General features: G+C 45.3%; 2 protein-coding genes across 3 annotated transcripts in view; one reads left to right on the top strand and one right to left on the bottom strand.

Annotated features, from left to right (window-relative positions):
* Positions 1-13,379, top strand: part of SEC24C (SEC24 homolog C, COPII coat complex component) — a 106,557-nt gene that overhangs the window by 22,342 nt on the left and 70,836 nt on the right. The window lies entirely within an intron of this gene.
* SYNPO2L (synaptopodin 2 like) overlaps positions 5,454-13,379 on the bottom strand; it is a 38,123-nt gene continuing 30,197 nt past the window's right edge. For both annotated transcript variants that reach the window (XM_002193433.7, XM_072931538.1), the window contains one exon: positions 5,454-12,069. In XM_002193433.7, coding sequence (XP_002193469.5) covers positions 9,734-12,069 — 2,336 coding nt within the window. In that variant the 3' untranslated portion in view covers positions 5,454-9,733. The remainder of the gene's footprint in view (positions 12,070-13,379) is intronic.

The raw sequence follows: 13,379 nt of genomic DNA, 5'->3' as shown, positions 1-13,379 counted from the left end.
TCTTAATCATTCATCCAGTGTCCTCTAGGCTGTCATACATATTTCCTAAAATGCTTCAGATAATACAGAAGCAAAATAATGGCATGCATGAAACAAGAAGTAGTAAGAAAAACCACAAAGTCTAGAAAGCTATTTACAGAATTCTAGGAAGTAGCTATTTAATATGTATGGGAAACCCAACTGAATCAAAGAGCAAGGAAATTAATTTCCTGATTAATGACAGAAATAGGGTTGATATCCTTAATTTGGTGCAGCTTTGTACACTCAAATAACTCCCCTTAACTCCTGTTACTTTTTAGGCAACTCTCCCTGTTTTTCTTGCCTACCCAATTAGGTTCTAGCTTTAGGATGAAGAAAACATACCTCATTTTACTGGAGTACTCAAAGATGCACATACCTTTCAGTTTCTGAGTAAGGCCAAAATCCTCTAGAAAACATTGGAAGATTGAATCCCTACTGGATCAAGTGGTCCATTGAATAATCCTAGAGTCTAGTGAAGAGAAAAAAAACCAAAACACAGTTGTGATTATAGTAGAAAATAATTTGCACAAAGAACTGCAAGCAAAGTTTATATAAAGGAACATCAGGAGATAGCCACTTTCCTTTTTCCCTAGACTTTGCTGTTGCTTTTTCCTGCACCAAATGCATTTAAAACTTTGTAGTGTGATAACTGCGTTGAAAGCACTATGTGTAATCCCCAGTACTGTTAAGAAGGTCCTATAGAAGACTGCTGTAACATTCTTATGGGCAATAAACAGTTTTTATATTCTGCTTGGAGTTAGGGCACATATGGCATTCTCCTGGCCTAAAATTTCCCATTTTCCTCTTGCTTGCATCCATATAACCATGATGTATACCTTGCATTGTGCCCATTTCACAGCTCTGATTCTCCCTGATTTATATCTACCATAACATGTACATGATGATGTACACATTCCACTGCCCACAAGAGCACTGCATCCCTCTGAGCTGGGATGATACACCAGAGTGATGTCCAGCCCGGATCCTGCCCTCACACTCCCAGGCCAGTGATTCAGGAGCAAATCCCTGGAGCAGTTCCAGTGTAAAATAAGTACAATTAAACTGTAAACACCCACTGCCTGCCTGGGCACCATCACAGAGCTTCATGCCTGGTGAAGGCATTTACATCTGCACAAAGCTGGAGGGTGTCAAATGCTACTGTCACAGCTGACCATCTGTCCACACATCACACCCACTCTGCACAAGTGCAGGTGGCCATAGCGGAGTGAGTCTCTTGGTGCTGTCAGCCCTGCTCACTGCAGATTGTACAAGGAGGAGTGTTTTACTCACCACGTTAATTCTTCTGGGTTGCTTTAGCACCATGCTTGACATTTGGCCAGAATGCCCAGTGTCTGCTGTGATGTCCAGTTGTGTCCCTTGAGATGCTGCTCTCCTATTCAAATTCCTGTGCTCTGAACACTTATTATCATTCATCAAGGGAGATGCTGCCTGCCACAGGGTGGTGGCATATGGAGGGACAGAGCGAGAACAAACACAATGTGCTGCTTTATTGCTTAAAATCAGAGTCCTTTGCCTCTCCTTTCCCAAAGTCATGAGGTAGAGTTACATCTAAATTTAAGAAGTTTCTAGTTCCATTTTGATAATAATCTAAGAAATTAATGTGATTTATATCATCAGGTGAGAAGTTGAGAAATGCAGCTACCATTATATGACACCTTTTTTGCAGTAACTAGGCTGATGCTAAACTCTGCCTCCTCACTACTTGCTTCCAGCAGCTGTTTTCAGACCACTCTATAGCTATTGTTTTATTTCTCCAGTCATCTCCTGGGTCTTCCTGAGCACAAATTACACCTTAGGGGAACAGTTTGTGCCAGCTGAATATCATATGGGAACCTGATGGATTTTGGCATGGTGTAGCTCCAAAAGATGATGTAGCAGGCTCTTCCCTGTCACATGACTTGGTGCATCTCTGCTTCCTCCCACCCCAGGCAGCTCCAGAGAGAGAAAGAAGCTGAGCATGCTAGAAGGGAGCAGAGCACCCCATGATAATTTAAAGTGAGCAGGAAATGGATATGATCCCTCCTATAACACTCAAGAGAGACTAGGGAAAAGCAATAGCAAGATGAAGAGAAGGCATGTCTAGCATGGTGTGTCAGGATCTCAATCAGACTGTGAGCAGATATGCCCTGCAATTAGTACCAGGAACCAGGAACAAGGCACTGACAGTTCAGGGTGAGCCAGCTCCAGGAGACAAAAGTCTATTGTGGATCCCCAGCCCAAGGGCAAGAGGCAAGCAGGGTCTGAGTCAAGGCCAAGGATGCTGAAGTCCAGATTTAAGGAGTGACGGGAACTGTGGTCTGATGGGAACAAAGCATTTGTTTGCCTAGTCAAGGTCTCATGTGAGAAGTATACATATACCAGGTGAGAAATGGGACCTAAGAGTGCATCTGAACAGAGCCTGGGCCCTGAAATATTAGTATGGCACCAGGATTTATAGGGTGATTTGTATAAAGCACTCTTGTATCTGACATTTAAGCACCAAGACACACCTTAAACTGAGATTCTTACTTTCTGCTCTACCTTCAAATAAAATCATGTCTTTATTTTCAGTTACCACACCGAGAACTAAATCCTGCTTGTTTTTCCTTTCTATACAGTTTCTCCTGAGACATGGGAATGTCTAGTTCACAAATCTATAAATGTCATTTGTGGGTCTAGCCGAGACTTCACTTGTGTCCTGCCACGGTGCCAGGTTCAACAGATCAGTGGCATTTTTGCACTGAGAATATTGTACCAATCTTCTATCCCTGCCATAAATAATGCAATGAACTCAGAAGAAGATATCTGTTATCTTACTGTTATCTTACCCACTCATATTAGTCAATGCTAAGGGTTTTAAATCACTGCAAGCTGTGCTTGAGGTGGTTTAGTTTTGTTTAGGGTGGAAAGGTTTACCTGGATTGTGGTGTGGTTTGGTAGCTAAATTCAATTCTAGCTTAAGTACATGGCATTTTCATTAATGCCAGTGGGGTAGTATATGTACTGCCTGTAGGACTTTTTACCAATTCAGAGAGTTTATAATCATACAAGAGCCTGTCTTTTTCTCACTGTGATCACCTCCCTCTTTCCAAATATACCTTTTGTTTAAGTGACCTGGGGAACAGCCTAAACCAAGCTTTGCTTTCTCTGACATGTATCTTCAAAATTAATTTATTTTCGCTCTGCATTCTTTTACACCTAATTTCAAATGGTCTAACTTCAGGTTGTCGATGCTTACAAACTCATTTCAAAAATAGCACATTAAATTTGCCTTACTGCACTACTAGATGGACATAAGCAGTACTTCAGAGAAGCATCATCAGCAGAGCTGTGTCCAGAGCACATTTTGATCATGTAGAAGTCAGGAAAACAGCATCAGTCTTCACCAATTTAATTTTTCCAAGATGGAGAATTAAACCTTGCTCTTGCTCTTCTTCCCTGATGCCCAGGACTGATCTGTGTTGAAAGTATTAATAAACAGCAGATTCCAACATGATCCAGTCTGTTCTGAAAAAAAGTTGCAGAACTCCTGATTTGGCACTTTTTTCCTGGTTATTGTTATGGTGGTGATGATGATGATGAAATAAATATAATTTTTTTTATTATAAAATATTTAATGTATTCTTAACCTGTTCCAGTTTACACAGACATCAGGGAGACTTGTCAGTCCTTCATAGCACCAAAACAGGTGAAACAATAAATGCCAGGCTCTTTTGTGCCACTAAGTGGGCTTAATGCATGCTAAGACATAGGACTGGAACAGAAATATGTAGGATTTGACCACAGAGCTGGAGTGTGTGTGGAAATAGCTGCCGTTCCCGTAGTGTGTTACTTGCTGGGCAGCCTGTTTGTATGTGACCCAGGAATCCCCTCCGAGCTGCAGCAAACCCCTCGCTGCCAAAACTCCCTGCTATGAGCCTGACCTCCTCTGGTATGTGGAACTGAGCAGCACCATATGTGAACATCAAAAGAGGATAGATTAGGAAGAAAGGACTTCCTAAGATTTTAAACCCTCTAGGACTTAACACCACATCAGGCGAATGCCAAAACCCCAGGTAACTCAGAGCAGAGCAGTGGCAGCATCTAGTGGCCGCTGGAGCTATAGGTCTGTCCTGTCGGGGAACAGCCTTGTCTTTCCTGCGTGCCACGCACTTCCCTGCTGTGCTCTCTGCTGCACATTCTCCTTCATCGGGTGTGATTGTTTGGGACTAGATATCTCCACTGGGCATCTTACTGTTTTCTGGTTTTAAACGTCTCTCTAAGGTGGGTACTGAAGGCCAGGTTAATCCCTAGGCTGCTACATAGCTGTTTAGTAATCCTTTGGCTTGGCAGGCTCCTGCTCCACTTTTCAAAGTCTGTTTGTCTGGCTCCTTCTGACACGATCTATTCTGAGAGGAAATGACTCTCACTTGAGAAGGTTGTAGAGGTTAACAGGGAATTTAATTAAGAGCCCTAGATACAGAAACTGTCCCGCAATGTGTCAAACCATCTGGAGTAGCTCATAATCCTACTTTGTCAGATTTATTAAGCAAAACAAGATGCAGTCCTAATCTGGGAGCTGTGCTTCTGGTTGGACAAAAGCTTAGGTTTGGCATCAGCAAATATTGCTGCCCCTTTCTTCATTTTCTGATGGCAAGTCAATCAGAAATATGCTGGATAGTTTTACAACCTACCTCTAGACCCCTGCAAAAGGAAGTCCTCCTTGCAATTAATCTGAAAAACATCCACAAAATTATACTTGGACAAATGTCCAGAGCCTGCAGTCTAATCCTACAGCTGATCCCAGAGTCTTTTGCAGTGCTTAGGAATTGCTGTCTGTGAGTGAGGTATGTCTGGAAAAGGCAACCTGCTAACACTTGTCCTAAACTGAACACAATGAACCTCTCAAGACCCAGAAACTGAGTAGACTTTAGCATTAATTGGGTTAAGTTTAGAGTTAGAATTAGATTTGGAGCCTGGGAATACAATGGGATATATTTGATTCTTGTTTTTCTGATATCTTGGGTAATATTAAGCTGAATTGTTCAATGCAAGTTTATATTTGGATTTATCAGAGCTGACCAACTTCCCCTGATACTGGATTTACAAGCAGAGGGTAGGGTTTAGGTTAGAACAGGCTGAGGGGCCGTGACGGGGCAGGCCAGCTCAGACTGGTCCATAAATGTCTTCAACCTGTCAGTGAGTGAGTGTTTTATAGTCTGTAGTACCAAAGTTTTGGATCTCACTTAAGTTTTTGCTTGCATGGGGCTTTTCTAATGTATAGAGGCTTTAAGTCCAACCTAGGTGTTTTTATTGCTGAGACATCCCATCCTTTTTTGAACTCCTTATAGTCTCTTGTCCTTAGCAGTTTGTAGTAGGTAGTGCTAAATGCATTTCAATGCATAGCAATTCCTCCTCGGTGCCAAGCAAAGAAAGTGACAAAATGCAAAATGTAAAGTGCATATCACAAGTTTATTTCTCTGCACAAACAAATAGAAAGTGATTGTAAATTGGAAAAAAAAGACAAAACAGAAAAGGAAAACAGGTATTTCCATAAACAAAGATGCCAGCTCTGTTCATCTGGGGTCACATCTTTCACCAGACAGAGCACTGTTGCTGGACTCCCATTGTCAGAGCACGAATGGGTCTCTTCTAGGAAAAGAGGGTAGGTAGAGGGTGCTGGATATTATAGCATAAAAGGAGCATGTTCTTTACAAGGAACAATCTTGCCTCACACTGTGCTCATGTCTGGTATCAGTGACTCCTCATCACACCAGTCTCTTCTGAGATGGTTCCTCACAGGTGCTGCAGGATCTTGAGGTTATCTCTGGTAAGTGTTCCCATATAGTGAGAGGGAAGGGACTGTTACTTCTGAAGCAAAGATAAAACCCCTGAATTGCCATGGCTGCAATGTGTAGCCTGCACCATGCTAGAGAGGAGGGATGATAGGCAGTTTCAAATCAGAGCCCATGAAGACATCTTCAAATACTTAACAAGGGAACACTGGGGTTTGGCCTACCACTGCAGCTTATAACTTAGCAGGTGGGAGCTAAAACTTCTCAAACAACTGTTTAAGTCTGTGCTTGTTCAACAGCTGAGGAATTAGACATTTGGAGAGGCTCAAGGCAAGCTAACATGTTTCAAAAGTATTCCTTGTAACCTCACCTGTGACCTTTCTAACAGACCAGCCACAGTATTTTCATGAGCAGACATTAGCAGAGCTGCTTAAAGCCAACAGCAGATCAGTTTTCTTCTTTAAAACTTAACAGATACATCTTAGTATTATTTCTCATCTCATGCTACTTGCAGCTACAGACTTTATTTGGGATACACCATGAACACTGCAGGCCTCAACTGCAACAGCCTCTGCTTCTGCAGATCAAGTCCTGTGTCAGCATAGGATCCAGAAAAGTTTTTGAGGGGTTGAAACACATTAAACTACTTTGGTTTTGCTTCTAAACATAAATTTGAAGCAAGGATGTAAGTAAAATGCATAACCAGCCTCCTGGTTATTTTCCTTGCTCTTATATTTAATATTTGTTCTCTGGTCAAACCTAAATATTTCATTTCCTGCCCATTACATTATCAGAAATGATAGGGAAAATGCATTTATTCAACTCACTTGGATTGTGATATCTAACATTGAATGGTGTTGGGCAGTCACTCCTCAGCAGAAATCACTGTCTCCTGGAAATCTGGAGTGGGATCACCAAAATACTAAATCCATGCAATCTCTCTTACATACTAAGGACAGACTTCTCTGTTTTTCCAGTGGCAAAATGAATTTCCTGAGACCTTCAGGCCCTGAGAGCAGTTAAATTTAGAGACCTGCCTGAGGGAAAGGAATACTGAAGTAAGAGTCAAACTTTCTGAGGTTATTTCTTGGCTGCAGAATTATGTTGAGCACCCTTCTTCTGGTCCACACAACCCCTCTCTACACCTGAGTTTGATAATACTTTCAGCCTTGGCTAGCTTGTCTGTCTATGGCTAATGGCCTAAATCACTAGCCAGGGACAGACAACACTCCACAAGATGAGAGACAAAACTTTTGGAGCACTGCTACTTCTTAAGTTCCTTCATAGAGCTTTCCTAGATAAAACAGAAGATTCCTCCCTCCATGTTTGGGAAGAGTCTCAGAGATTGTTTGCACACAGATCTTTTTTCTTTCTTTTTTTTTTTTTTTTACTTTTTTTTTTTTTTTCTCAGAAACACTGGCAATGCAATGCAGTACAGGATGAGTGAGAAAGCAATCATCTAAAATAGGTTTTATAGCATGGCTGCTTCCCTTCACTGGAGCTAAGTGGATTCTGGTGATCTGAATTAACTCTGAGGTGATGATTTCTCCTAAGACATCCTCTCTGGGGCTTTTCAGGGACACAATCTCCTCATCAATTCAGGCTGGCTGCTCCTATGTCATACAACCAGATGCAGCGTCTCTTCTGACTCAGCCTCACCTTTGTCCATTAGCTCAAGGTATTCCCATGGCTTCTCTTACAATCCTCTCCCACAGCTGATAGTGTGCCAGGTAAGGTGTAAGTTCTGTCCTCCTCTCTTCCCAGCATGCTCATTATATGTTTCAGGGACATCACGAATGCTCACTGCAAACACAGGTGTGCAAAAAAGTCCAGCCAGAGTGTGAAGGATTCAAAAGCAGAATTGTGAATTACTTCTGCTTTTCTCTCATTCTCTCCCTCCCAAGCTTATCCAGGAGGAACAGGCTAGGCTTTCCAGCCTTCTTTTTCTTCACAGGAGAGCACACATGAAAAATCTCCAGGTGCTCACAGAGAAAGACTTTCAAGCCTCCAAGAAAAAGTAGAGCCCCAGCTATCGTGGAAAAGCTCCTGCTGTGCAGAGGAAGGCTGGCTTAGATTTAGTATGAAACAACACTAGCTGCACTGAATACAGACTGCTTCAGACCCCCTTGCATTCCTTTTTTTTCCTCCAGAACCTACAGTTTTCTATATCCAAAGTTTGGATATATCCAGTCCAGTCAGGGAATGGCTACTGCTTGAAGCAGAGGAGCAAGTCTAATGAGAGGGAGACTTATCTCAAGGAGAGAGGGCTATGAGACCCTCATTCTGCCTCATGTACACATTCCTAAGGGTTTTGTAAAAGACTGGGCAACCCTGACCCAGAAAGAGGTGGCAAAGGACCTTCCCTGCAGCTGGGGTATCTGCTGTGTTTGGAGCCAGATTTCCAGGAGCAATGGTCTGCTTGTGGGATCACATTGGAAAAGTGGCTGCTGGCAAAGGAGGATCACAAGCAGAAAGTAAATGGCTGGGGGATGTGTAAACTAGAGTATAGATGACATGCACACACACATGCATAGTCCCTACTAAAATGCTGAATTCTTCCTTGGGAAGGGAGTGCTTTCTTCCTGTATGCCTGTAGTGCAGAGATTAAGTTGGAGGCTAGCCTGGGACATTCAAGGAATAACCAGCACTGTTTTCCCCAGCATCCCCAGCAAACTGAACTGTGTATATGTATATGAGTGCAGATCTTCTGGGATTCTCAGAGCACTTCAGTTTTCACCAAACAGGCCCCACAATGCTACCTAAGTCATTTCATATGAAGTTTTACTTGTGACTTTCTGTTTTCCTGACCTCCACTTCCTTGCTGAGAATTTCTGTAAGGGCCCTCTGTTTTCCCCTCATCACAAAGCTTTCAGCAAGCTTTATGTCATTTCTAATCTAGCCCTACTTCTGTCCTAAACTAAACCAAAAGATCATGAACAAATGCATATTCAGTCCTGCCTCATTTTAAAGCCAACTGTACCTTCTCCTATGCAATCCACCTTTCTACTTACAGTATCCATATCCTGTTCAGTGGGACTGATGCTTCAGGGACTTTCTTTGTGCCAACAAGATACTGCCTGAGCTTAGCTTTGACTTTGTGTATGCTCTGAAATGGATATTTCCTTCTGCAGTTCCTGCAGCTGGTGATAGCCCCATCAAGTCCCCTCAAAGCCCCTCTTTGGCAAATTATTTCCAGACTTGATATTGGTAATTAGTACCAGTTAGGATGACTCTCCTTTTTACCCCCCGCTCTGGTGATTGGAGGAACAGGCACACACTGCCCACGTGTGCATGGGCAAACACCTCCGCTCTCTTGCCTTCTTTCCCATGCCCCCACAGAGGGAATTCTGGGAGAAATGTCCCAGGTGAGGCCCCATTTGTCCTTTCACTCCCTGCTGAGTGTTGCTGTGTGCATGTGTGTGTGCACACATGAGTGAATGTGTACAGACTGGGAGAACCAGAAAAGAACAGTCTCATGGGAAAGCTGGGGCTTCTGCTCTGTAATCCCAACTCTCCCACTTTCTTCCTGGAAAGCTTTTGCCTCCTAGTTTCCTTCCCTGCAGAGATGACTCTAAAGCCCTTGGGAAAGGAAAAATACTGCTTCATGTGAGTCTCCATGTGAGATAATCTCTGCCATTCACCCCCTCTAGAGGTGGGTTTTGCTGCTGTGTACAAGTTCCCAGTCTTTGTGTACCACACACGTGCCATCTCTCCACATCCTTCCTCCTGCTGTAGCCACAGCCAGTAAGCCTTTCCATGAAGCATCCCATCTGAGACCAAGGGGAGGCTGGGGAAGGGGGAGGTGCAGAAGGGCAGTAATTTTTTGAGGGTTTTTTTCTTCATTTTGTGTCACTCATCCCAATGTACTGAGCTGACATGAAAGACAAAAGAAGCGCTCTCTCTGCGGGGCTGCAGACAGGATGGGAGGGGTGCCTGCCTCAGTGATTGCCAAAACTTGGCCTCCACACATTGGCCTGCATGCCTGTTCTTGCTGGGGAGAATTTGGGCCTGGCCACCTGGAACCGAGAGGCAGAGGCTGAGTTTGGAGGAGGTCCCTGTCCCACCTGTCCAGGCTCTGGGGAGCTCTGATATGGCTTAGGGGAGGGGCTGAGCTCCACCTGGAAGGGTGCCGGTGTAGCAGGGGCAGAAGAGGCCATTTCTGTTCTCCACAATGGCTCATCCAGCGTGGTGGCTGAGCGGGGCATAAGCACAGTGGGTGCCAGGCTGCTGGAGGCTGGCATGGGAGCCGGAGTGGAGAAGCGACGAATCTCCTGGGTCTTGGCTATTTTCACAGGGACCTGCTTGGCTGCCACGAAGGATGAGCTAGCCTGCGGGGCTGGCTGACCAGGACTAGTCTGAGTGCTGGGGCTTGGGGGATCCCCAAAACAGAACATGGCTGACTTCAACTGATAGGGCTGGTGGCGCATTATATCAATGACCTTGATCCCTGATTTCTGGCCAGGTGCCTTTTTCACTTTGCTCTCTGCTTTGCTAGCCTGAGATTTGCTGGCTGCCAGGGGATAGAAAGGGGAATGCATTGGGTTGTAAGCTATTGGAGGGGGAGCCCGGATGTTGGGTGAGTATTTCCAGCATGAGGGTAGAGAAGGGGATGGAGAGGGGGTCCTGGGCTTGTACTCTGGCTTTGGTGTTGTTTCCACCACAAATTTGTCCATGCGGCTCTGGCGTTTGGCAAAGAGCTCTGCCCCTTTGCCTTTAAGCTGAGGCATGTCCTGAGCCCCATTTACCAATCCAGAATCTTGCTGAGGCTTGGGGGCTACTGGAGGTGGGGTCTTGAACTTGCGGCCTGAGGACTGCATGAAGTTGCAAGCCTCAGCACCCAGGCTGAGGAAGTCCTCCTCAGGCCCAGACTCAAAGCCTGCTGCAGGGTGGTCACCTTTTGGCTTCTCATCCAGGTTCTGCACCAGAGACAGCAGCTCAGGGTTGGGTGAATTCTTCTTCTTCTCCTCAAGCTTACTGAACATGGGTTTCTTGTTGCCCCGTCGGCGAGCCTCCTGCAGGATGCCTGTGCGGGGAGCTGGCACAGCAATCCTCTGTTCCCTGGAGGTTAAGGGCTCTGAAGGAGGTCGTGGCATTGCTGGAGTGATGGCAGGAGAAGGCTGTTTTGGCACAGGGGAGCTGCTTCTCATGTGCTGTGATGGTGCTGGACTAATATACAATGAAGAAGAGGCTGTTCCAGGGACTCGTGGCTGGGATGCTGCAGAGGCCATATCCCCTCCTGGCTTTGAGGGAGTTGACAGGAAGATAGAGGTGGTGGATGTCCGGGCAGTGTTGGCAGAAGGCTTGACCTCTGAAGCGCTTCCTCCCCCTTTTGGCTGTGACTGCAGTGGTGATGTCGGTCTTCCTGGTGCAGGAATATACAGAGATGTGGAGGAGCTGACTGGACCACGCTGTGTTGGCACTGGTGCATTGGCAGGTGTTCCTGGAAGCAGAGGTGAGAAAGGGGGAACCGCTGTGCTTTGCCCACCCAGACTTTCAGTGGGTTTTTTGGGTGCAGGTGGTCTAAAGATGACAGAGGATGTTGCTGGACGCTGGCCAGAAAAGCCAGGAGTAAAGGGCCGTGCAGACCTGTTGAACATGCTTGTTGAACTTGCAGAGAAGGGGTCGGGGGTGCTTGGGGGAGGAGGGAAGAAAGTGGGGCTGGGGGCAGTCAGAAGCTGAGTGGGGACAGTGGCTGGCTGCATGCTGGGCACTTGCACAGCTTCCAGGTGGATGCTGAGGGGCACACTCTCTGTCTTCTCTGGCACAGGCATGTCTCCGTTCACTGTGCCCTGCTTTGGCTGGGCAGCTGGGGCAAGCTCTGGGCTCTTCTGCACTGGAGTTTTCTCAACTGTGTACTTCCCAGCCCGTTCCCTTTGCTGCTCAAACAATCGTGCTCCTTTACCTGAGGCCTCACTCAAACCTTTTTGCTTCTCTTCCTTCTGTTCAGAGTCAGATTTGGATTTTTCAATGTCTAGGTAAGTGTTGTCCCAGTCTGAATGATTAGTTAGGCTTCTGGCATCAGAGAAACCTTCCTCATCAAATTCAGATTCACTAGTTGGAAAAACTCCGTCTTCCTCCTCGTAGGAGCGGTCTTCATCAACACTGCCAAAGCTTACCAATGTATACTTTTTAGCCCTCTGCCTGCGTTTCTTAAACATCAGCACCCCCTTGGAGTGGGGGTTGGGTGCATCTGTCAGCAGGGATGCAATGGTTCTGCACTTGGTTTTGGCTTCTTTCACATTCTTCTCCTGGATGCTTTCGTGGCGGTGGAGCTCTGAAAGAGATAGACAGAGGCACTCAGAGAAACCAGAAGAGGTTGGGTGGGCAAAGGTGGACAGTGAAATGGTTATAGGTGTTCTAGTGCACATAAGAGGAAACACACCCTATGGCCTTCTTTTTCATTTCCATTTTTGCTGATGATATAAACTGTCTTTATAAAATGTGTCTTTATAAAATTTGTCTTTTTAAACTGCTGGTAGAAAATCAGGAGCAGTTTTCTCTTTCCCTGCAAGCACAATAGAAGTCAATGCAGGTGTGGGGAGGGAAATCCTCCCACTGATGGCCAGTCTAAGTTTCCTCATCAGACCTGGAATTTCCTATTTCTGAAGCATGTGAACAAGAGTCCCTGACATTTTTACAGTGCTTGCCCTTGCTTGTGGAAATTTTTACCGTTTATTTATCACTCTGATGGTGGAGCCCTGCTTTCTGTAGATGTTTCTCTTACCATATAGATGATTACATGTGTGCAAAAGGAGAGGTGCTCTGCAGGCACAGCAGGGCTGCTCCTGATCTAAGCCCTGCAATGTCAGCTACAGTCAGTGTAGTGCAGCAGCACTGTGTGTAGAGCTGTTTGCTGCTCTGCAGCAGCCCTGTCACTGCAGGAGACAAAGGAAGCATGATTTCATCCTTGCTGCAGTCTCTTCCCTGTGCCCCATGCCTGGCAAGGAAGAAGAGTATGTGCTCCTGAACAAGAATCCGAGATCCCCACAGCTGATCAGCCAGACCAGAAGGAAATCCAGTTAGACAGGCTTGCTTGGAAAAGACAACACCTGTTGGGACACTGGTATGAAATTGTGGGATAATAATTTTCCACCTGCTCTGTGGTCAGTAAAGCCCCAGGGAGGAACATTGTATCCTCTCTGTGTGCAGGGAAAGCAGGTGGTGAACAAGATTCAATAGCAAAACCAGACTTGTCTGCCCTGACGAAAGTATGGACATGCCTTGAATCACTGTTGAAATGACAGAAGTCAGCACTAACCTTGCACAGAAAAAAAGCCCCACATACCTAAACCATAGACTAATTTGTGATGTCTTTCATTTCACCCTTTTCCATTGTCTTTTCCCCAGCATGATAGTGCAGATGAAACAACCATCCACTGTACACATCTAATAATTTGACAAAAAAAAACCTTGTCTAGTCCTGACATTCCCAAGAGAGACATAATAAATTCTGCTGTGCTGCAAGAAGGGAGAGGAGAGAAGAGGAGAGGTGCAAGGCAGTGCTGAGGGATGGTGTTAGCTCAAGAAATGATGCAAGCTGCTCGGTCCTCTCAGGATCTCACTTCTGATCATTTTACCACAAAG

This window comes from Taeniopygia guttata, chromosome 6 (genome assembly GCF_048771995.1).
Source record: "Taeniopygia guttata chromosome 6, bTaeGut7.mat, whole genome shotgun sequence".
NCBI lineage: Eukaryota > Metazoa > Chordata > Aves > Passeriformes > Estrildidae > Taeniopygia > Taeniopygia guttata.
This window is presented reverse-complemented; position numbering and strand designations above follow the sequence as displayed.